Source organism: Hyperolius riggenbachi, chromosome 3, assembly GCF_040937935.1.
Source record: "Hyperolius riggenbachi isolate aHypRig1 chromosome 3, aHypRig1.pri, whole genome shotgun sequence".
NCBI classification, from domain to species: Eukaryota; Metazoa; Chordata; class Amphibia; order Anura; family Hyperoliidae; genus Hyperolius; species Hyperolius riggenbachi.
Genome location: NC_090648.1, coordinates 462,848,794 through 462,873,687, shown reverse-complemented (window position 1 = coordinate 462,873,687; position 24,894 = coordinate 462,848,794). Strand labels below are relative to the sequence as shown.

At 46.3% G+C, this 24,894-nt stretch overlaps 1 protein-coding gene across 1 annotated transcript in view; it reads right to left on the bottom strand.

Annotated features, from left to right (window-relative positions):
• DDX46 (DEAD-box helicase 46) overlaps positions 1-24,894 on the bottom strand; it is a 99,309-nt gene that overhangs the window by 25,912 nt on the left and 48,503 nt on the right. The window contains exons 13-16 of the mRNA XM_068277931.1: positions 19,374-19,456; positions 15,657-15,821; positions 10,522-10,684; positions 5,867-6,060 (exon numbers count right to left, since the gene is read on the bottom strand). Coding sequence (XP_068134032.1) covers positions 5,867-6,060; positions 10,522-10,684; positions 15,657-15,821; positions 19,374-19,456 — 605 coding nt within the window. The remainder of the gene's footprint in view (positions 1-5,866; positions 6,061-10,521; positions 10,685-15,656; positions 15,822-19,373; positions 19,457-24,894) is intronic.

The window sequence follows — 24,894 nt, the reverse complement described above, 5'->3', positions numbered from 1 at the left end:
TTAAGTGCTGGTAAATAATGATGTATACATTTCATTTGCTTATCTCTTGTTTACTGTAGCAAATTCCTTTCACTCTGAACTGACAGCACTGTCTGCTCATTTCTGAGGGGAGAGTTAATGAGGGGAGGGGCGTTTCCCTGACTGTTATCTCTGTGTGTAACTGTGTGTGAGAAAGCTCTCAGAAGAAGCTGCATGTTTATAAGCTGTCTGCAAGAGAGCAGAGGAAATGTAACTTGTTTTGAACGTGGAAATTGTCTGACAGCACAGCTTTTCATATATTTTTTGGGCTTTCGGGGAAAAATACTCTGTAGTGTGATATGCAAAAAACAACACTGGCTGTGCATTGAAACAGACACCCCTTTGTGAATGATTTGTCCCAATAGAGCTAAACCCTGCACACAGTTAAAGCTTTTGCCTCTGATATTTAACATGAAAAATAGGAAACTGTTTACACAGCTACTTAGACATTATTTGTACATTGTCATTTTATAACACTTGGGTATTGTTATTCCTTTAAGGTAATAAATATACATTTGCTTCAGCATTCAAATAGATTTCTGTCATGTGTTAATGGGGACTGAAGATTGCCTGCATTGCTGGGGTCAGAGAACTTACCAGTAGCCTAGGTTTCCCTGCTCACTCTAACCTGATGCTACAGCTCAAACAGAAATCAGCCTATCACATTTCATGCCACTCTGGCAGCCCAGGCCTTCTCCTCCCTGTAGGGATTAAGTGACAGGCCTATTTGTACATGTCCAGAAGCAACAAGCTACACTGAGCAGAGAAAGGGCTGCGGATCATTTCTCATCAGTCAGCATTATCATATGACAGGGCTAAATTACGACCAGAAGGCAAGCTTATTTATTTATTTTTTAACCATAAAAGGTAAACTTCATTGTTTTGAGCAAATTCTGTCAAATTTATATTTGCTGCCTTGCACATGGAGACTGAGCCATACTGCAGGGCTTAGGTCCGATGGCTCACAGCTTGAGCACAGTATTATTCCAACTTCTAGCTGCACAAGCTCATCTATGTAGCCCAGGCATGGGCAAACTTGGCCCTCCAGCTGTTAAGGAACTACAAGTCCCACAATGCATTTGCCTTTATGAGTCCTGCCTGTGGCTGTCAGGCTCCTGCAATGCATTGTGGGACTTGTAGTTCCTTAACATCTGGAGGGCCAAGTTTGCCCATGCCTGATGTAGCCTATACAAATATCTACTATAGTAAGTGCCTGGTGTGATGTGGTCTTTAGACAGCAGGTGGCACTGTAGGACCGTAAAAATGTTTCACATATCATCCAAGCAAAACTCTAAAATACTCAGATCTAATTTACCATTTAAAGCCAATGACAATTGAAAACAAACAAGACAATGTAGGAAGTGCAAAGGCGGGTCATATACTCCAAGCAAAAAACAGCAATTGAAAACAAACAAACAACTAAGGAAAGGGATAGCTCTGGGTCCTATACAGCCTTCCCGTTCCTCTGACGATCCACTCGTTCCATCACTGTTACCTCATTCCAATCTGCCGACACAGGAGGCTTTAAGTGAACCGGAGACGAGAAGAGTCAAGTTCCATACTTTTACCTGGGGCTTCCTTAAAGAGAACCCGAGGTGGGTTCTAACAATGCTATCAGCACACAGAGGCTGGGTCTGCATATACTGCCCAGCCTCTGTTGCTATACCGATTCCCCCTAAGCCCTCCCCTCGCGCTCTTTTATGCCCCCATAAATCATCCAGCTGTGCCGTCGACACACAGGGTGTCGCAGCCGGCTGTTTACCTCTGTAAGTGTCAGTCTCTGCCGCTCCCCCGCCTCCCCGATAGCTCTGGTCCCCAGGCACGTCCATTCTCTCCAATCATTGGGGAGGGAAGGGACGCGAGCGGGGACCGGAGCTATGGAGGAGGCGAAGGAGCGGCGTGACTGACACTTACAGAGGTAAACAGCCGGCTGCGACACCCTGTGGCTTAGGGGGGATTGGTATAGCAACAGAGGCTGGGCAGTATATGCAGACCCAGCCTCTGTGTGTCGATAGTATTGTTAGAACCCACCTCGGGTTCTCTTTAAAGTGGAACTGTAGATACAGTTTAAACACACGGTTTCACTTACCTGGGGCTTCTGCAGGCCCCCAGCAGCCATCCTGTCCTGCGCCAGTCCTCCACGAGCCTCCGTTTTCCCGCCACCTCTCCGTTCCTCGACTTCTAAGTCGAGACCAGCGTAGCCCTGCCACGTGCATCTTTTCTTCGCGTTCCTTACTGCAATAGTGCTATTGCAGACTGGAACGCAAAGAAAGGATACCAGTGGCCAGAGCGGGAGAATCGAGGCTCGTGGAGGACCGGCGCGGGACAGGATGGCTGCTGGGGGCTTGCAGAAGCCCCAGGTAAGTGTAACTGTGTTTAAAGAACAGTATCTACAGTTCCGCTTTAAGCTCCACTAAGGCTGCTCGTCCCTGCTCAACCCTTGCAGTCTCCCTGGGTGACTCCTGTCACCCACAATTGTCCCCGAAAGCCTGGCCGAGTCGCAAACCGTTGCGCAGGGATGGCCCGGCGCATTCCCGTCCTTGGGAATGATCTCCCAGGGACAGGAGCGCGCCTGGATGCACCTTCGCAATGAAGCACGACTTGGCCAGGCTTTAAGGGACAATTGCAGGTGACAGGAGTCACCAAGGGAGACGGCGAGGAACAGGTAGCCTTAACATAGCTTAAGGAAGTCCCAGGTAAGTACTGTACCAGAGACGCTTCTCGTCTCTGGTACACTTTAGAGAAAACCTGTAACTAAAAAAAGTTCTCCTGGGGCGTACTCACCTCGGGTGGGGGAAGCCTCCGGATCCGATCGAGGCTTCCCCCGTCGTCCTGTGCCCAACCGCAGTCTCGCTGTGCCCCTCTGAACAGTGGGGATGTAAATATTTACCTTCCCGGCTCCAGCGCAGGCGCAGCATCGGCTCTCTGCTTGGAGATAGGCGGAAATAGCCGATCTCTGTCAGTCCCAAGAGAGATCAGCTATTTCTGCCCATTTCGGTGCTGAGACCCGCAACAGCGCCCCCGCTGGAGCCGGGAAGGTAAATATATCAAGCATATGTCGAGCAAAGATAGCGGGACGCTTCGGGGGAGCCAGCGCTGGACTGGCTGCAGCTACAGGGAGGGGGAATCCTCATTAAGACCCAGAGGCTTCCCCCTCCCCAGGTAAGTACCCCCCCCCCATCCCCAGGGGATGTTTTGTACTTGGGCTACTGAAGACTTCCAAAGCTTCCCGTGGTGGCAAAGAGCGGTATTCGACGTTTGGTCGAATACTGCTAATGAGGGTGACAGCACTGGAACGAGGGGACTGTGAGAGAAATGGGAAGGCTCTATAGAACCCAGTGCCTTCCCTCTTCTTGGGTAAGTATCTGGTGGTTTGTTTGTTTTTCCACCTGACATTCACTTTAACACAACAGTCTGCAAATGCAGGGCTAGAGGTTTTTTTCAATGGAACAACAAATCGTTAACAGAAATGTTTGGTATAAAGAAATTACAAATCACAAGAAAACAATTGATATTTTAGTAAAAACTGCTTCTATTGACATTCACATATTGATGCCAAACAAAAAATGTATAATCTAGTCATTTCTTTTATGCCACAGTTTTGGAAGAAAAAAAAAAAAAGTATCCTCCTTACAATCAGATTGGATAATTTTTGTTCCATCTTGAGATGCATTAGCACACAATTACTGTCACCCATTGGACCTCTACGCCCAGAGGCTGATAATCGCTAGTAGAATGTCGTTAAAACTACCGATATTCTACTACGGAATTCCGATAGTAAAATATCTGTAAAGGTTAACAATGATTTACTATGACGTAACCTAACCCTACTCTCACACAACACTTCATCTGCCAATGCCTAACCTTAAAAGGGGTTCTGTGGAGGCTTTAAAAAAACAAAAAACCGGACACTTACCTGGGGCTTCTCTCGGCCCCCTGCAGCTGTCATGTCCTGCGCAGTCCTCCTCCGATCCTCTGTTCCTCCCCGCAAGCACCGGTCTATTTTATGCCTAAATAGACGAATAGTGTGCGCTCCCAGGCGTCATCAGAAGCTTACTGTGCAGGCCGAAGTTTTCTTGTACTGCGTCTGCACAGGAAGCTCCCAATGACGCAAGAGGGTGCGAGCACGTGCGCAGCTACGACCGTGCAGCCGTAGTTGGATCAGATGTCGACCGAGACCGTCGGCAGGGGAACGGCGGATCGTAGAGGACGGAGCAGGACATGACAGCTGCAGGGGCCAATAGAAGCCCCAGGCAAGTGTCCGGTTTTGTTTTTTACCTTCACAGAACCACTTTAAGAACCAGATGGACAAGCACCCAAATTGGGACAGACGTGTGCTAGAGTGGAAAGACTCAGTAGTCCCAAAGTCAGGTAAAGTCCACAGCACGCTGTTCGTCTGTCGCTGTCATGGCTCTCTCTTTATTATTTTAATGCAATAAAAGAGTTATGCATTACCGACGTGGTGCTGTGGATCCTTCGTGCTGTGGACCCCACACCCCCTCCCCACTGTAAATCACTAGCCCCCATCCCAAGTAATAATAAAAAGTATTGGGGGCTGCAGAAGTTTGGCCACCGCCACAGCTGCCCCTTTTGTGGCACCACTATGCAAAATGCAACTACAAATAGCAGGTGTATGCCCATAGCTGATATTATTATGGTCTTACGTTGCTGCCTAAACTTACGCAGCACTCTGGTGCAGAGGCTTGCTAAAGCGTTTACACAGCTTTATCAATAACTGAAGTATAAGGGCCGGCAGGCTGAATATTTGATTTTTTTATATGGTGCTGGCATCTTCTGCAGCACTTTCCAGAGTGTATAGTCTTGTTATTTAGGGCTGTTTCACACAGCACCCGATATTCTTACTTTTGTCATCATTTTTCTATTGCTTGTGAATCTCACAAAAACTCAAGGACATCAGGTGTATAACAGAAATCAGTCGGGGATGTTCACATCAGTGCAATGCAACTTTGACCAATCACAAACGTCTGTCATGCTGCCTTTTTTAATTGTCCGTGTAGTAAGTAGACAAGACACAGAACATTTATATTGTGCTTCTTTCTGGAGGACTCAAAGAGACACACCTGCAGCCACTTGGCTGCGCTCAGTAGGCAGTAGCAGTGTTAGGGAGTCTTGCCCAAGGTCTTCTCACTCCTAGGTGCAGGCTTACTGAACAGAAAGACCCGAGATTCAAACCGAGGTCTCCTGTGTCAGAGGCAGAGCCCTTAACCAGTACACTATCCAGGAGTGCAGGAAAACCGCATAATGAATTGCAGTGCTATGCAATCTCTCTATCTCATACCTATTAAACTCTGGCCCACAGACTCATCTAAGTTGGCCCACAAGTGGTGTCCCCACTTTGCATTATGTTTGGCCCACTCTAGATTACCGAGGAAGCTAAACTGGGGGTAAAGCCCTAAATCCTCAGGGAAGCCATATATGGGGGAGTAGAGTGAGGGATGAAAGTAGACACCAGTGAACTGTGCAGGGGAAGGAGGGTGGTCAATAGACACCAGGGAACTGTATAGGGGAGGGAGGAGGTCATTAGACACCAGGGAACTTTATAAGGGAGGGAAATGGCCACTAAATATGAAGGTTGGCGCAATACTTAGTCCCAGTGTTTAATGTCGGCCCACTTTGTACTTGGGTTTGACACCCCTGGTCTATCCTTTGCTATAAATCATGTGATATTCACAAGCAATGCTCTGATTAGAATCTTTATTTGGGAATTGTAGAAAAGCCAGAACACAACAGCACAAGCAGTTTAGTTGTGGTTTTTTTTTTATTTTTGTATAGAGCTGGTCTCAGGAACAATAGGCCAGTCTGCCTACATCATGCTTGTACTTCTAACCTTATTGCCGGCTCGGCCTGTGCGTCCCGCTCTGTGTACGTAATCTTCGTAGTGATTTGGGCATCCATAGTTGATCACCAGTATCAGCTGCTTCACATCCAGGCCTCGAGCCGCCACCGAAGTGGCCACCAGCAGTTTGCACACACCATTCTTGAAGTCATTAATGATGCTGTCTCTGTCATACTGATCAATTCCTGTAAAAGTACAGCAGAGAAACTTTACTTAAAATTGGGAAACATTCTGAAAAATCAATGAATAATTAAAACAAAAGGATAAAAATTCAACCGTAGCTTTTAAATCTCAGTGTTCTCCGCAAGTCCTATCAGCCGGGTGCTCCGCCCAGCTAATACTGGGTGAGCTCTCCTCCTCACTCTCCTCTCAGAATGGCCTGACTATACTGCAAACCTGAACCATGCAATTCCAGCAGCATCATCTAAGGGGCAGCAGCACTGTACACTGGTACAGCAGACAATCTTTCTCACACGCTCTGCTGCTGACAGGAGGGGAGAGCTGTCAGTGTGTGGGTTCTGCATCTTATCCTCATTAATATTCACTGCAGTCCTAGCTAACCCCGCCTCCTCCATGTGCTGCTGCAATGCCCAGGGTAAGCTTTCCCTATGTTTGAGAAAAGCCCAGTGTGCGTGTGCATTCCCTGTGTGAACCGTGTGCTTCTGTGGTGTGTGTGTGTGTGTGTGTGTGTGTGTGTGTCAGTGTGTGTGTGTGTGTCAGTGTGTGTGTGTGTCAGTGTGTGTGTGTGTGTCAGTGTGTGTGTGTGTCAGTGTGTGTGTGTCAGTGTGTGTGTGTGTCAGTGTGTGTGTGTCAGTGTGTGTGTGTCAGTGTGTGTGTGTGTGTGTGTCAGTGTGTGTGTGTCAGTGTGTGTGTGTGTGTGTCAGTGTGTGTGTGTGTGTGTGTGTGTGTGTGTGTGTGTGTGTGTGTGTGTGTGTGTGTGTGTCAGTGTGTGTGTGTCAGTGTGTGTGTGTCAGTGTGTGTGTGTCAGTGTGTGTGTGTGTGTGTGTGTCAGTGTGTGTGTCTGTGCGGGTGTGGTGTGTGTGTGTGTGGTGTGTGTGTGGTGTGTGTGTGGTGTGTGTGTGTGTAGTGTGTGTGTGTGTGGTGTGTGTGTGTGTGGTGTGTGTGTGTGGTGTGTGTGGTGTGTAAGGTGAGTGTGTCAGTGTGTGTGTGTGTGTGTGTGTCAGTGTGTGTGTGTGTGTGTCAGTGTGTGTGTGTGTGGTGTGTGTGTGTGTGTGTGTGTGTGTGTGTGTCTGTGCGGGTGTGGTGTGTGTGTGGTGTGTGGTGTGTGGTGTGTGTGGTGTGTGTGTGGTGTGTGGTGTGTGTGGTGTGTGTGTGGTGTGTGGTGTGTGTGGTGTGTGTGTGGTGTGTGGTGTGTGGTGTGTGTGTGGTGTGTGGTGTGTGGTGTGTGTGGTGTGTGTGTGTGGTGTGTGGTGTGTGTGTGTGGTGTGTGTGGTGTGTGGTGTGTGTGTGGTGTGTGTGTGGTGTGTGGTGTGTGGTGTGTGTGTGGTGTGTGTGTGGTGTGTGGTGTGTGGTGTGTGTGGTGTGTGTGGTGTGTGTGTGGTGTGTGTGTGTGGTGTGTGTGGTGTGTGGTGTGTGTGTGGTGTGTGTGTGTGTGTGTGTGTGTGTGTGTGTGTGTGTGTGTGTGTGTCTGTGCGGGTGTGGTGTGTGTGTGTGTGTGGTGTGTGTGTGGTGTGTGTGTGGTGTGTGTGTGGTGTGTGTGTGGTGTGTGTGTGTGTGTGTGTGTGTGTGTGTATCAGTGTGTGTGTGTGTGTGTGTGTGTGTGTGTGTGTGTGTGTGTGTGGTGTGTGTGTGTGTGTGGTGTGTGTGTGTGGTGTGTGTGTGGTGTGTGTGTGTGTGGTGTGTGTGGTGTGTAAGGTGAGTGTGTCAGTGTGTGTGTGTGTGTGTCAGTGTGTGTGTGTGTGTGTCAGTGTGTGTGTGTGTGGTGTGTGTGTGTGTGTGTGTGTGTGTGTCTGTGTGGTGTGTGTGTGGTGTGTGTGTGGTGTGTGTGTCTGTGTGGTGTGTGTGTGGTGTGTGTGTGTGGTGTGTGTGTGTGTGGTGTGTGTGTGTGGTGTGTGGGTGTGGTGTGTGGGTGTGGTGTGTGTGTGGTGTGTGTGGTGTGTGTGGTGTGTGGTGTGTGTGTGTGTGTGTCTGTGCGGGTGTGGTGTGTGTGTGGTGTGTGTGTGGTGTGGTGCAAAAAAAAATAATGATTTGCTTGGTTCAGCCAAATCCCTTGATACGTATAATAATAAAGTGACCCTCTGGCCAAAACTTTTCCCTAAAACCACACTCTTAAACAAAATCGTATAAAATTCCCCAACATTACGCCTTAACAGACCATATACGTATAATCCTATGCTTTTCCTCTACTCCACTGTTACCCACAGATTCCCCTCCTTTACTACCCCCCCCCCCCCCCCCTCCCCCATATTACACTACACATTACTTTATTTTAACTACAACTTTTGTTACTAATGAGTAGGTAATTCATACTACAACGTTCTCTCATTATCTAAGGTTGTTACTAAGAGTATTTAATGTAATGATATCTATGAACCTACATGTAACTGCAAAGTGTAAAACATGCCTATGTTATCTTACTATATGCTTAACCCCTACTCTGTTGACGCAGATTCACTTCTGTACTTGCTATAGGTTTATCTGTTAAACTGTTTAAAACTCAATAAAAATGTATTGTGGAAAAAAAAAGTGATTTTAAAATACTGGTGTAATATTACTTGAAGGCATGTTTACTTCACTGAAACTAATTTATAACCTGGTTGGTTGCTGGACAAATTATCAGATTGTCTTGTAATTAATAGCTGTGTAAACAAGAGAAAGTTCCCTGCTTTCCTCTGGACACAACTGAAGCATTTCGGCATTGTTTATACAGTTTGGTACACCAACACAATCTGATAATTCTGGACTGCAATAGCAATCTTATTAATAAGCTTCCAAGGCTTTTGGCTCCATTGCAATCCGCCCAGGCCGCTTCAATCCTTTGCTAGCCAGTTAGTAAATTCTTCAGCTGACCCATGTGCAGCCCCGGTTGCAAGCATGTCCCCATTGCGCTCCATCCCTGGGAGCATTCTGCACCTGTGCAGTAGTACTGCGCAGATGCAGAATGCTCCCGGCAACTAGTGTGCGGTAGAGGGCACGCACGCAGACGGCTTGCGCTGTACACGGTGGCTAGTAGAGGACCGAGGAGGCCTTGAAGGACGGCGAGGGAGTCAATGGCCTGAAAGGAGGCTGGAGGAAACCCTGGGTATGTATAAATTATTTGTTTTCTGGTCTTAGGTTTCCTTTACACCTGAGGTGACCATGCAACATTAAAAGACTGGTGTAATATTACGCTAGGTACACACAATGCTTTTTTTTTCCAGTCGATTTTCCGGTCGATTACCCGCTCAATTCTCTTAACTATTTCCATTCACTTCTATGAGAAATCGACCAGAAAAACGATCAAACATATCGGACATGATGGAAATTATCTATTGAACCATCTATCTAACAGAAAATGTTATGTTGTGTACCTAGCATTACTTGAAGGCATGTTTACTTCACTGAAACTAATTGATAACCTGGTTCGTTGCTGGACAAATTATCAGATTGTCTTGTAATTAAGTATTAGCTGTGTAAACAAGAGAAAGTTCCCTGCTTCCCTCTGGACACAACTGAAGCATTTCTGCATTGTTTATACAGCTTAATACACCTCAACACAATCTGTAGGTTTCTTCCGCTTGGCACTCTAGTTTCCTCCCAGATCCCAAAACACAGTTGATTTAATTGGCTTCCCCCTAAAAAAATACTAGACAAGACAAGACTATATACTCCGTACAGTGCTGCTGAAGATGTTGGCGCTCTATAAATACTAAATAATAATAATACTTAGAGATGCTCTGGTATAAAATTAGATACCTAAAGAGATGGAAGCCTCGGGATCTGAGTGCAGCGCCCGGAAGATTAGCAGCAAGGCATTGCCGCTAATCATATTGGGGACGTGCAGCATGGCCATGCAGTAGCCACGCAAGCGCACGCCTGTCCGTGTATGTACAATGAGTCAGAGCCGCTCAAGTACGAGCAGCTCCTTGCTACTGTGCAGGCGGGCGTAACCACTGCACAGTTGCATTTGTAAAAGAGGAGCAGCACAGCCCAGATCTGGAGGGGAGCCACGCTGAGCGACGGAGGACATTGGAGTACCAAGGGAAGCTTCAACAGGATGCTCAGCAGTGGTGCTCATCCAATATTCGGGTATCCGAACTACCCAGATGATCCGAACCGAGAGAGAGACCTCCAAAAGGGGTTTTTGCTAGTTGAAGAGACTTTTGGAAGCATTTTTAGCCATTTTCAGGTAACTTCCGGTTTTCTATCCGGATATCCAGGATATTGGGTTCGGATATCAGAGTTTACTCGGATACCAAAAAGTTCGGATTCGGATATCTGGGTATCTGGATCAATTCGGATTTTGAAAAGGGGTATCCGAGCACCCCTAATGCTCAGGCTTCCTTCTCTTAAGTATCCAATTTTGATCCTGGGCTTCGGTTCGGGATCACAATAACAACTTTCCTAACATGCGACTACCTCCAAGTCTCTGATATAAATAACATTTACTTGCATGCTCCATGTGAAAGATATGAATGCTACGTTACCTCCATGGAGCGACAGGCAGGGATAGGACGCTCTCATCAAGTCCTTCAGTAAGCCGTCTGCATGTTCTTGTTTATCAACAAATATAATGACCGACCCCTTTTCCTGATAATGTCCCAAAAGCTCCAGTAATTTCAGAAACTTCTTCTCCTCCTCTATTACAATCTAATAAAATAAAAAAATCAAGAGGGTTATAGGATGTATTTTCAATATAATCTAAGATAGTGGGTATATCTGGAATACAGTGTCCTGGTAGATAAGGAAATTATAGTTAATGATATCTATTCTCCTCCTATTATTCTTTACCCCTTTAAGGTGGGCCAAACACCAGGCGACTTGGCGGCCGATTGACCATCCGATTCAATTATTATAATCGGAATTGGATGAAAAGCGGTGCTTGCCGGACCGACAACGAAACCAATTTCGGGCCAAAATTAGTCACATAAAATTGGTCGCATACATCGGTCGGACTTGCTGCAAGACATCGGCCGATTTGGTCGGTGAGGTGCGCAGCGGTAACAGCGAGCAGTATCGGTACGAGCAATGGAACCCCCGGCGCTGTTCCAGCAATGTATAAATGTGTATGTAATGTGTGCATTTTATACATTATCTGTCCCGTGTCGCAGTGTCTGTCAGTCTTCCGAATCCAATGCTCTTCCATTAGCCCCATACACGCTGCCGGAGCATGGCCCGCCGGAGCGTGTTGACGTCACATGCCACTCAGACAACGTGTATGCGGCTATGGAAGAGTGGAGGATTCAGAAGACTGACGGGCACCGCAACACGGGACAGGTAATGTATAAATGCACACATTTATCCAATAGGGCAAAAGCGGCGAGGTGGCCAATGCAGCAGATTCCCGAGAGATTTCATGATGAAATTGATCGGGAATCGGCCTGCGGTGTATAGGCAACCAGATTCGATTGGAGAGAGATTTGCATCTTGGTCAAATCTGTCCATCATTGCTAGATGTATGGCTAAATTTATTCACAATATTTCATAAATGGAGACAACACAAGTTCTCCTTGATGCTCTCCTGTGCTCATCTACCTTCTATCATGAATCGTCCCCAACAGGTTAATAACATATACAGATCAATAATGTAAATGAACCCATATATGTTACAAGACACTGGACTCTAAGGACAAATTTTGCAAACAGATTTTTACCCATCAGAACACGTAGAACATGCCTAATTTATCAAGGCCTCTAAAGGTATAATTGTCTGTTACCATAGCGACAAAAGCATCCCCTTTGTTCTACCATCCTGAGCACACAGAATTAAACTGACATGCCAACTTTTGTGGGGAAAAAAAAACAAAAAAAAAAACACTTCCAGAGACTTGCTTTCTTTCTATTTCAGCTTAAAGTTTTTAAAGCCCAATACACAAGTACGAGGTATGTCACCCGGCAGGGATCGGTACTCGATCTCTCAGGTGAAAGTGCGGGGCTAGTGACGCCTTCTGTTGGGGGTAGTGACAGACAAGTGACGTCAGAGCGGGCAGGGTGAGTGGGAAGAACAATGCTCTTGGCCCGCACTATGCCAAGTCAAGCTGCCAGGCTGGTCACCGGCAGAGGCATCAGAGGCTGCTGTGCAGACGCTAAAGTCTCGGGATTCTATGAAGCTGCCCCTGTATGTTGTGTTTTGTGTAACATAAAGCTCTTTCCATTGCAGTTTCTAGAATATATAAATGTCAGTAAGAACTTTGGAAGTATGTTGAGAATAAGGTGACCATGGTGACGGATGCTTTCTTTTTTTGAAGGACAACACTGTTACCTCCTGCGGAGCACTGTAGAAAGAGTGCAGGAGATTTGGGCGCAGCATAGGCTGTAATAGGAATTACGGCTATAGCGGCACTTGGTGAGTAATTTGGGTGCCATCAGAAGACGGAACACAAATTACTATATAAACACTGTAATTTGGCTGCCAGGAATAGCTGGAAGCCGAATTACATCTTTCCCCACCATTCATGGCGGCCTGGAGGGGGAATAGTAATTAACATTGCCAGGACTTGTGCTGGAGCAGGGTAAGCTGTTGATCGGCTTTACTCTACACCCAAATCTCTCAGCGGCTTAATCGTATGCATGCACCTCCCGACTCACAGACCTGCAAGTAGTACCTCCCAGCTCACAGACCTGCAAGTAGTACCTCCCACCTCCCGACTCACAGACCTGCAAGTAGTACCTCCCACCTCCCGACTCACAGACCTGCAAGTAGTAAAGTAGTACCTCCCACCTCCCGACTCACAGACCCGCAAGTAGTACCTCCCGGCTCACAGACCTGCAAGTAGTACTTCCCACCTCCCGACTCAAAGACCTGCAAGTAGTACCTCCCGACTCACAGACCTGCAAGTAGTACCTCCCACCTCCCGACTCACAGACCTGCAAGTAGTAAAGTAGTACCTCCCACCTCCCGACTCACAGACCTGCAAGTAGTACCCAGGGCTGTGGAGTCGGAGTCGGAGTCGTGGAGTCGGGCAATTTTGGGTGCCTGGAGTCGGAGTCGGGAAAAATTGCACCGACTCCGACTCCTAATGAATTTGTAACTGTAATTAAAATAGAAAATATGATAAAATGTTCTATTTCTCGGATAATAGTCATTAAAAATAATGTATATATACAGTAATAGCTGTGCTTAGTCCACAAAAATGAAATAAACCAATCAAAATTAGTTGCTTGTGCTGCTTCAATAAAGCAGTCCCCGTATTTTTAAGGTCAGATATACATATCTGATTGTGACTGTATATATGATGTGTACACAGGAATCTCTTATATATGTTACGGCCAGAACCCGAAGTTTGGCCACTTCTAGTTCTGGCCGGCCACTTCGGGTTCTGGCCGGCCAATGTGCGAAGTGGCCGCTGCGCTGCGGCCAATGTGAGGAATGGAATGAATCCTGTAACATTCATGTATATTCTGGCCCCAGCGCAGCGGCCAAACCTATCGCAACTTAGTTATTTTAATGAAATTAAGCCGGCGGCTTTTTCTCTGCCTCTTTCTCTCTCCTCCCCCCCGCCTCTCTCTCCTTCTCTTATTATTGGCAGCACTACGTGTCCCCCTCCAGAGTCGTTCGTCGCACCAGGGAAGCCTGCCGTTCCTGCAGAGCGGGGTGCTGGCAGAAGCGATGCCTGCAGCCTCCCCGCTCTGCTCTCCCTGGCGCGACGAACGACTCTGAAGGGGGGACACGTAGTGCTGCCCATAATAAGAGAAGGAGAGAGAGGCGGGGGGACGAGAGAGAGAGAGGCAGAGAAAAAGCCGGCGGCTTCATCTGTTTCATTGCCGCCGGCTTAATTTCATTAAAATAACTAAGTTGCGATACGTTTGGCCGCTGCGCTGCGGTCAGAATATACATGAATGTTACAGGATTCATTCCATTCCTCACATTGGCCGCAGCGCAGCGGCCACTTCGCGCATTGGCCGGCCAGAACCCGAAGTGGCCGGCCAGAACTAGAAGTGGCCAAACTTCGGGTTCTGGCCGTAACATATATACTAAATAACATCTATGCTGTAAGAATAAAGCCTGATGTGTAGCTGTGTCACTAATAGAGATGGTCAACGAGATGGAAATAATTCTGCATTGATGCTGATTTATGCAAATGTATGCACTCCCTTTGCTGATGAAATCAAATAATGTGATATGTTATTAAAATTTGGTTTGGTGACTACAAATTAAAGGGTAACTGAGACGGATGAAAAGTAAAGTTTTATACATACCTGGGGCTTCCTCCAGCCCCCTTCAGGCTAATCAGTCCCTCGCTGTCCTCCACCACCCGGATCTTCTGCTATGAGTCCTGGTAATTCAGCCAGTCAGCGCTGTCCGGCCGCATGCCGCTCCCACAGCCAGGAACATTCTGCACCTGCGCAATAGTGCTGCACAGGTGTAGTATGCTCCTGGCGGCGGAGTGTGTGCATGCGCACTACGCCTGACCTGCTCAAGTACCTGGACTCATAGCAGAAGATCCAGGTGGTGGAGGACAATGAGGGACTGATTATCCTGAAGGCGGCTGGAGGAAGCCCCAGGTATGTATAAAACTTGAATTTCATCTGTCTCAGGTTTACTTTGTTACACAGTAGTACTATACTCTACATATGCACTCCCCACAGAGCTGCAGGGAATCCACTGAAAATGCTGTGCACATTGAACACAGAGGTGTTGTCTGTTTACAATCTCCTCATTCCCCTGCAGAGTACCTGCACATCATTCTTACATGTACCCACACTTACATTGCCTAGGGTCTGATAGATGTTCTTTGTTCCGGTTTGCACCTTTTACAAGTACTCCTACCAAGGACTAGTTTTAGTCTAAAGAGAATAAATATAGTAGTCTACATATCCTTCTCACTTCAGTTGTCTTGTAAAATTCCTAAGCGTTGGCAGTTAAGAGACGAATTTCATGTTACATACTTTTAATCAACAAAATTGTAATATGCAAATTAGAGGAGTCGGAGTCGTGGAGTCGGTGGAATCCTAAACTGAGGAGTCGGAGTCGGTGGATTTTTGGACCGACTCCACAGCCCTGGTAGTACCTCCCGACTCACAGACCTGCAAGTAGTACCTCCCGACTCACAGACCTGCAAGTAGTACCGCCCACCTCCCAACTCACAGACCTGCAAGTAGTAAAGTAGTACCTCCCGACTCACAGACCTGCAAGTAGTAAAGTAGTACCTCCCACCTCCCGACTCACAGACCTGCAAGTAGTACCTCCAGACTCACAGACCTGCAAGAAGTGCCTCCCGACTCACAGACCTGCAAGAAGTACCTCCCGACTCACAGACCTGCAAGAAGTACCTCCCGACTCACAGACCTGCAAGAAGTACCTCCCGACTCACAGACCTGCAAGAAGTACCTCCGGACTCACAGACCTGCAAGTAGTACCTCCCGACTCACAGACCTGCAAGTAGTACCCATTAGGCCTGTTTCTGCACCCTTATGCAACAGCTCAAACAGAAATCATTTCTGGCTGTGACGGTCCATCAGCACCACTACTGCACATGTGTGGACCTGGCCGGGTGCCTCATTGGTTGCGGGCCTGTGGCCTGGGCAGTTAAGGCTTGTACTGTGCAGGTGCAAAACACTCCTGGCCACAATAGCGCAATTAAGGAGGGTGTACTTTTACAGTAATCTTCAATGTACTTACCACATGTTGTTCCACATCTGAACAAACTACACTTCTGCCACCAACTTGGACCTCTATAGGCTTGTTCAGTATTCTCCTTGCCAGCGCTTCCATGGCTCTTGGGAATGTAGCTGAGAACATAACAGTCTGCCGATCTGGTCGAACATTATCAATAATTCTCATGACCTAGAAAAGGTAGAGTAAATAATGCTGTTAAAGCGGAATGAAACCCAGCATTTCTACTTTGCTCTAATAGATTATTTTAAGCATAATATATACAACCAGCATTATTTTTTTTTTACTAGAACTGCATTCAAAGGGTTAACACAGGCTTTAGAAGCTTCCCTGCTGCAGCTCTGCAGGAGCTGGCTGCTTCCGAACTTTACATAATGTTATCTTGTGCTTAATTGTATCAAGTGAGAAATGTAAACAAAGCCTTCTCTCACACTGTCAGACAAGCATAAATGCTTTCTGATTGAGTTAGAGGATAAATAAAGCAGTTATAAATAAAATCCAAAGTCAGCTCTCAGAGTAAAATAAAGCTGGCCATACACTGGCCCGATTTGCGCCCGTTTCGACAGCAGATTCGATCACTGGGATCGAATCTGCTGCCAATCGTTCGCACTACACGCCGAATTTCGATCCATTTCGTCCGATCCCGTCGATCACTCCGTGCGGAAAATTACCGTCGATCGCCCGCGGGTAGGGAGCGCGTCGCTAGCGGCGTTCGAGTGCCCGACGCAATAGAGCGGCAATACATTACCTGCTCCGCCGGCGCGACTACCCCCGGTCACCGCTGCTCCGTGTCCGCGCTGGTCTCCGGCATGCTTCAGTTCCTCCTGCCCGGCCGGCAGGAAGTTTAAACAGTAGAGGGCGCTCTACTGTTTAAACTTCCTGCCGGGCAGGAAGAAGTAAAGCATGCTGGACCTGGAGACCAGAGCGGAGACGGAGCAGCGGTGACCTGGGGACTGGAGTCGCGCTGGCGGAGCTGGTACTGTATGCGGGGAGGGGAGCGGCGGCAGCACCACCACCACCACAACAGATTGTGAATGGTTTCAGGCTGATATCGGTTCACAATCTGTTTGCAGTAAAGGTAGCCATACGATCCCTCTCTGATCAGATTCGATCAGAGAGGGATCTATCTGTTGGTCGAATCTGATGGCAAATCGACTAGTATATGGCTACCTTAAGGGTACTTTAGGAACGTATAATTTCTAAATGAATAATAATACTTATGCACAAAAGCAAATATGATAACCGTATGGCATATAACAAGTAGGAAAACATGTTTTTATTGATTATGATGTCAGGGTTTTATACCGCTTTAAGGGATTACGCTAGTAAAAAATATCTATAAATTCTGCACACTCATAACAGGAAGTTCAACCCCTACTCCCTTAGTACATTGTTATCCCAAATCCATACAGGCACCTGCTTTTTGTCAGATGTCAAATAAATCCCTTTTAAAGTAAACCCGAGGTGAGAGTGATATGGAGGCTGCCATATTTGTTTCCTTTTAAACAATACCAGTTGCATGGCAGCCCTGTGGATCTATATGGCTGCAGTAGTGTCTGAATCACACCAGAAACAAGCATGCAGCCAATCTTGTCAAAAATGACAATGTCAAAAACACCTGATCTGCTGTTCAGGGTCTATGGCTAAAAGTATTAAAGGCAGAGGCTCAGTAGGACAGCCAGTCAACTAGAATCGCTTAAAATGGAATAAATATGTCAGCCGTCATATAACTCAACCCTTGGGTTCTTTTAAAAAAAAAAAAAGCCATAGCTAGCTGCTCTGACAGTGGTCCAGCACCACAAACAAGACATTTTCTAAGAGATATTCCATCTGTGCCTTCACCCTTAAGGTGACCATACACTCATCGATTTTCCCATTGATCAAAATGTAGGTTGATTAGGGGCTGGGCAAAAGCATTGGTAAATTGATGACCCATAGCGTCGCACTGCATCAAACAGTTCAATGCCGTGATTCGACCGATTTTAAAAATTCCCTGCTGGAATCTATTGGAAATGGATGTGCAGTGTGTGGTAGAAATAGATTCCTTCTGAATTGATTCTCCTTAGAAAGGAATCAATCGTTTCGGAACATTGGGTAAAAATCAATGTGTATTGCCAGCTTTTGAGTCTAGTCTGAACTGCAAAATGATTCAATGAAGGCACCAGCCCCATTTACAGAGCCTCAATCTTAGCAGTGATCTTTCTATCAGAGTTTATTTGGACTTAAAGAAGATCTGTAACAAAAAAACAAAAAGACGGGCTCCAGGGTGGTGCTTTCCTTGTAAGAGGGAAGCCTCTGGATCCTAATGAAGCTTCCCCAGTCCTCTTCACCCTGAAAAATCAGCCGACAGCCTTGTCGGCTGTGGCACAGCTGAAATATTTACCTTCCGTGCTCCTATGCCGGAGCAGCAGCAGCAGCTTTCCGATGGGCTCTGACGGAAATAGCCAAGCATAATCAGGTTCGGCTATTTCCGTCGGAGCCCATCAGAAAGCCACTATTGTGCCGAAGTTAAATATTTACATCACTGCTGTTCGGGGGCTGCCAGCACTGATCCCTGAGGGTGAAGAGGCTTCCCGCCTCCCGAGGTAAGTACCCCACAGAGGAGGTTTTTAGTTACAGATGCTCTCTAAACTAAGCAAAAAAACAACCTGATACGTACACATTCAGGCTCCTGACCTTCATGGTCATATGACTGTTTCTAGGCTTGTCCTTCATACTCTCCCCTCCTTGCAAAGGGCAGGACTGAATTTTGAAGGTCCTCCATAACTGCTTCCATGCAGTTACTGAAGCAGTGCCCCACATAAACCTAGGAAGGGGTCATTGCTTGCACTGCCAGGCTCCCTTCACTGCAGAAGAGCCTTGTGGGAGGAGGTTCTGCACAGCGTGACTAGGAGTGGCTAGCAGCGGTCACATACTTTTGGACTGGTTCACATGAGCCACTGCAGGGTATCCCGTGGCATCTCGATCAAATGCTCTTCTGCAAGCATGCAATTTTGTGTAATTGTGTAATTACTGAATGTTAGACTAGGTCTAAAAACAGGTCTAAAACCTTACACCAAACCATCAGTAGACTAAAAACCATCTGTAGACTAGTCTAAACTGCTGAGTGAATTGAGACCATAGTGTCCAAGAGGAGACGAGACGACTGGAATGACCCTTCAAATGCTTGCAAAAAAACACTCCCATTCAAATGAATGGAATGGCAGTAGATCCCTTTAAAGTGGACCTGAAGTCTTGCACAGGACAGAAGGAAATCAGAGAAACGCACCCCGCATGTGTTTAGAGAGTTTAGCCTGTTTCATTCCGCCTCGTGTCTAATCACAAGTTGTAATTTGATCTCTCCCCGCATCACATGACTGCCACGGCACATAAGCTCATTTGAAAGCACAGGCTGTTATCAATATGTCTGCTTCCATGAACCAGGAAGTAGAAATAGTGCAGATTTATTTCAGGATTTGTATCAGGTGTAACAAAGAAGTGTTTTTTGTTTAAAGGTTTTTATGCTGTTGCGCATCTTTTAGAGAAGAGAGGAAATTCTGAGTTTGGGTCCGCTTTAAACACCGCTTTCGACTTGCAATGAAAACACAGCTTTTAACACCCTGGAAGCGTCCGTGTGAACCACCCCTTACTGATGTGGAGGCATTCAGTACTGTGTCCTTTTGGATTGCAGCCTACCGTACTTGCCATATGGTGTCACTTCAAACCTGTGTAGGCTATACTCACCTGTGGTTCAAAGCCCATGTCAAACATTCTGTCTGCCTCATCAAGGACAACATACGTAGCTCTCCGCAGATTGGTGACTCGACCTGTTATCAGAAAGTCACAAAGAAAGAAAGGAAGAACTGTTAACATTGAATTACATGTAAAAAAAGCAACCATGATGAATATATGTTTGAAATTAATTAGTTGAATAAAATGTTTAAACCTAACATAAAACTTAAATAACCCCGAATGACTATATCAGGCACACTGACATCTGTCTGAGTTCGGCCTACTCTTGCGTACCATCTCATGGCTAGGAGGACCTTTAAAATTCAGCCCTCTCCAAGCACACATCATAAAACTAAGACTGAGGTGGAGCCTGGAGCCACGTTAGGCATTTTATGACAGCAGTCACCTAGGAAAGAACATATTAGAGATTACAGCGCATGTGTGGAAGGTAGATAGCCCATACTATGCGTTTGCATCTGAAACCCCCCTTCCCAGTAGTTGCTTTACAGAACCAAATGTTCAGCTTACATCAATGGCTGCAAGTCATTTTGATGGAGATGAAAAAAAAAGTCCCGTGAGAAATGCTTACTCAGCTGGACACCAGTCTGTGCAATCACCTGATGGCCTGTCAAACCTAATGGAGAACCTTGAATGAACAGACTTGGATACGTCAACTGTGTACCCACCAGAGTTTTTGCTTATTTTCCCTTCAAGGATCTCCACAATGTTTGAGTAACCAATGGCTCACTGTAGCACCAGAACTGATTAAGCCAATGGCCTTTACTGAGATGTTTTGAAATTTTTTTTTTGTTGCCAACCAATAAATAAAAATATTTTACATTGCACAAATCTTAAGGACACCAATTTTTAAAAATAAAAAAGCCTTCATACTTACCCTTCCAAACATCCTCTTTCCAGTGACTTGGCTGTATTTGTCACCCAAGAACTTGCACTCTTGTCCTTGTCAGCACTAGTCTACTTTAGGGGACCCAGCAGGAAACTTTACAGGGAACAGTTCTCCAATCACAGCACCCTCAACAGCATGAAGCGTTGTGATTGGCTGAATAGTGTGGACATAGTTTACTACAACATGAAACCTAGCAGTTCAAGAGGGAGCCGTCCACCCAATCACGTTAGTGGAATTTCCCTTTGAGGTTTCCTGCTTGGTCCCCTAAACTAGACTAGCGCCCATTGTAATGCAGGACCTGCCAATACCAATGTTCCAAAACCTTGACAAGATTAAACGTTGCTTGATTACATTCTAAATCAGCCAAGTGAGTAACTTCACGGAAGAGGAATGGAGGATTTGCCCAACACAACAAGAAGAGCTGCATGTTATTCAGTGTTGGTCTCTCTAAACAATATCTGGTCAACATGCAACGTGGAAGGGAAGTACGAAGGCTTTTTTTTTCCTTTTTAAGGCCCGAAACATAGAGACTCGTGTTATCCCTCGGCATCAAAGCTTGTATTTATATGTATAAGCTCCTTGATTAGAGGAGGTCAATAAATTATAGTGTACCAAGGAGTCCGCAGCCATTCAACAAGAATTTCCTGCAACGCATACTTTCACAGCTGCAAGCTGGGAAATCTTCTCAGACAGTTGTCTATGCCCCACCCCTTGGCTGTCTGAACAACATGATGCATTGGCAAGTAACAGCCCTGCCCAAAACCTTTGGCCATCTTGGTCATTAAACCACCAGACGGTGTATATTGAACTGTGCCTGGAGTTGAGGTTAATGTTATCTGATGGGTTTACTATAAGTATCACAGTAATTAAGAAATATGTGCAAAGAAAAAACAATGTCAGATATAGAACTGCTTCCCTTCATAGTGGGTCACCAGAGTTCACGTGTAATCCCTAAGAACACTGGATAAGAGACACACCTGGCACGTACTAGTAAGAGTGGAGGGAAGCCTCTATATAAATCAACGTTCCTCTAATGGACTGTTCTGGCAGCCACTGTATTACAAGAGGTCTACCAGTTAAGCTGTTCAGCAAACTCCTGTAGTACTGGATCACCTGGTGTTAAAGCCCAATTAAGCCCCAAACCAATACCAATTAAAATAAATTAATATAAACAGTATATAGAGACAAATTGCTAGATAGAATGCCTTTTTACATTGGCCAATGGTCTTGGAACTACAATACAACTTAATTTCTTTAGACTCAGCAGCAGGGTGTGTCAGTCAAGTAGGACCATGTGACACACAGTAGAAATTCCACCGGCGCTGGAATGCATATCTTAGCATAAGAGAAAAAAACATATCTACCTGAAGAAGAGAAGACCTTGACGCCGTCGGAAGGAAATAACAGGTTCTAAACATATTTAAGTAAACCAAAGTCAAAGCTTGATTAAAAAAATAAATATTTACCTAAGAGGGAAGCCTCTGGATCCTATAGAGCAGTGATGGCTAACATTGGCACGCCAGCTGTGACAAAACTACAAATCCCATCATGCCTCTGCCTCCCCGAGTTATGCTTAGAGCTGTCAAGAGTTGGCCGTGCAACACTCGTGCAAGCACGGCCACGCCCATTCACAGTTGAAGAAGGGGAGTGTGGCCCAGATCAGTTATTCGACAAACCCTTGTTGGAAACCTTTGGGAGGCCCACTGGCGGCAACAGGTGATGGGAGGATGCTGTGGGAAGCCTAGACAGGTTCCAGAGGTAGCCCTCTTCTTAGGTAAGCATTTCCTTTTTGACCCGAGCTTTGGCTTGGGTACACCTTAAGTCTCTATGAATAAGTTCACAGCTATACAAATGACTATCGATGTTTTCTAAATCGTTGCTTTCAGAATTTGGTCTATTTAGTTTTGGGTTTAGTTGGGCTTTAACTGAGGTAGCCAGTCAGAATGATGCAATTCCAAAGATCAGATCATTCCAACCAAGTGATGTTTTATATAGAGGCTTACCGTTATGTCTATAATAAAACAATGAGTATCCCTTATGTCATTACTGCCTGTACCGCGCGTATCAATATGTATGACAGTTTACAAGAGCAAAAATACCATATCATCATCATCATCATCCCACAGCTATCGCCAACCTTCAGATAATTTACCATAAATACCGGCAGGCTCTTTGCTGGTTTATAAAAAATGTATCCTCACAAAATGGCAGAACGAACCTACCTTGGCAGAGGGAAGTCCTGGAAATCCAGTCCTATATCTCTTGAAGGGATTTATATTTTTTTCCCACAGAAGTTAAACAATGTAACAGTTTAGTAAGGTTTGTTTCATGGTACAAAGTGATAAAAACAGACAAGTTCAGCATGCAAAATAAGCATATAGAAAAAGGCCAAAAAACTTGAACTTACGATTGTAATAGCAAGGTTTTTATTGTGCATATTTGCCGTTCCTGAATAGCAAAGTAAATATGTTTTGCAAAGTCTGTGATTGAGTTTTTTGTTTGAGGTCATTAAAAAAAATACATATCAGCGATTCTGCAGCCCGTGGTTCTGCTATGTGTGTGTTCTACCCTTATTTACCAGCAGTGTAAGCGACAGTGAGAACGCACCCACATCACCGGGAATGCACTGCACTTGTGCAGTAGTACTGCGCGTGCCCAGTACCCCCCCCTCCCTGATGGTGTGGGCGTGTTCACATGTGGGCATACGCAGAAGACGCCGACCCATCGGGTCAGCGATCCTTACAGGCTGCTAGTGGTACTCCAGAGAAGATCGCAACTGTGGCGAGGGACACATGCGACTTCTAGGGTCTGGAAGAAGCCCTAGGTAAGTAAAGCTACATTCCTTTTGTCGACTCGCTTATCCTTGAAGGACAGTTATGGAAATTGTTCAATACAGTTTGCAAAGCACTGTGGAAACCATGGCAATGCTACATACGGTACCCAGGGCTGCATTTATCACTAGGCACACTAGGCATGAGCCTAGAAGCACCAGTGTGCCGAGAGACGGCTCACCATCCTGCATTTGCGCTGATGTCACTCAGATAAAGCGCTGGATGGGCACACATAAGTTTGTCTCATGATTTGTGGGTTTGCCAGAGGGCAGAGCAGAGGGCACCAGAACTTATGTGCCTATAGGCTCTCAAGATAGAAATCTGGTCCTGATACATATACAAAAATAATACAGTAAGATAGTGCGGGAAGTATGTTCCGTATCCTTTTAATGGCATGGATAAGAGACTGCCAGCAGTTACAAGCCTTTTTCACTGGCGGTGTGTATCTAGCTGCACTTACTACCGGAGGAGCTACAATACAAGCCATTGTAGCAATATGATCATTTGCAGGGAATAATAAAAACTTAGCATGCAGCATGTGGTGCTAGAGTCAGTGATGGAGTGACAGGGAGCTTGCAAATTTATGTAGCTGGGAGATCAGGCATTGCTAACAAATAGCAGCGATAGCAGCAGACTCCAGTAAAGCAATAACTTGCCATGGCAGACTTGTTTCTGTGCCTTGCCACTATAGTGCCAGCTAACACTACACTACAGATTCCCATGAGAAAAGATACAGCTACTAACGCCTTTCCCTTCCTCCTGCGACATCCTTAGACCGTGTGCTGATGTTATGTTCACCCTACTCATTGCCATGCTGACAATGTTTCAAACTGCGATCAACTTCAACTTGACAAAATCGCTCCTGTACTAAGCCAAGTTGACCAGTTAAAGGAAACCGAGTTGTCAATAATAGGCGTATTTATACTTACCTGGCGCTTCCTCTAGCCCCATGTGGTGCATGGGCTCCCTTGCCATCCTCTATAGCCGCTTCTTCGTTCTTTTGCTATCCCTGCGGTAATCTGGCCAGTTGTGCGCTTCTGCGCATGTACGGCTTGGCTGCTTGCTTGCCCCCGTTGCTGGGATCGAACTGCACAGATGAAAAATGCTCCCAGGCACTGGGGCGCGTGTGGCTGGGCCAAGCATGTGCAAAAAAGCACGACTAGCCAGATTACCAAGGGTAAGGGGGGGGGGGGGGGACAACAAGTGAACGGAGCAGCCATAGAGGATGGTGAGGGAGGCCATGGACCTCATGGGGCTTGAGGAAGCCCCAGGTAAGTTATAAATACACCGGTTATTGACATCTCAGGTATACTTTAAAGGGAATCTAAACTCAAGAAAAACCCATGAGTTTCACCTACCTGGGGCATCTACCAGCCCCCTGCAGCCATCCTGTGCCCTCGCAGTCACTCATGGCTCCTCTGGTCCCCCACTGCCAGCTAGTTTCGTTTTTGCCGACTCAGTCGGCCAGCTGCCATGCGTACCTTTTTACGCATTCCTGCTAGTGCAGGAAGCCATCGCAGACATTAGCAAGTACATTTTTACGCATTATAGGTGCAATGCATAACTTTTTACGCTTTGCAGCCATAACGCGTAAAAATGTACTTGTTAATGACCGCAATAACTTTCTGCACCAGCGGGAATGCGTAAAAAGGTACGCATGGCAGCTGGCCGACTCCCAGTCGGGTAAAACGAATCTAGCTGGCAGCGGGGGACCAGAAGAGCCATGAGTGACTGCGAGGGCACAGGATGGCTGCAGGGGGCTGGTAGATGCCCCAGGTAAGTGAAACTCATGGAT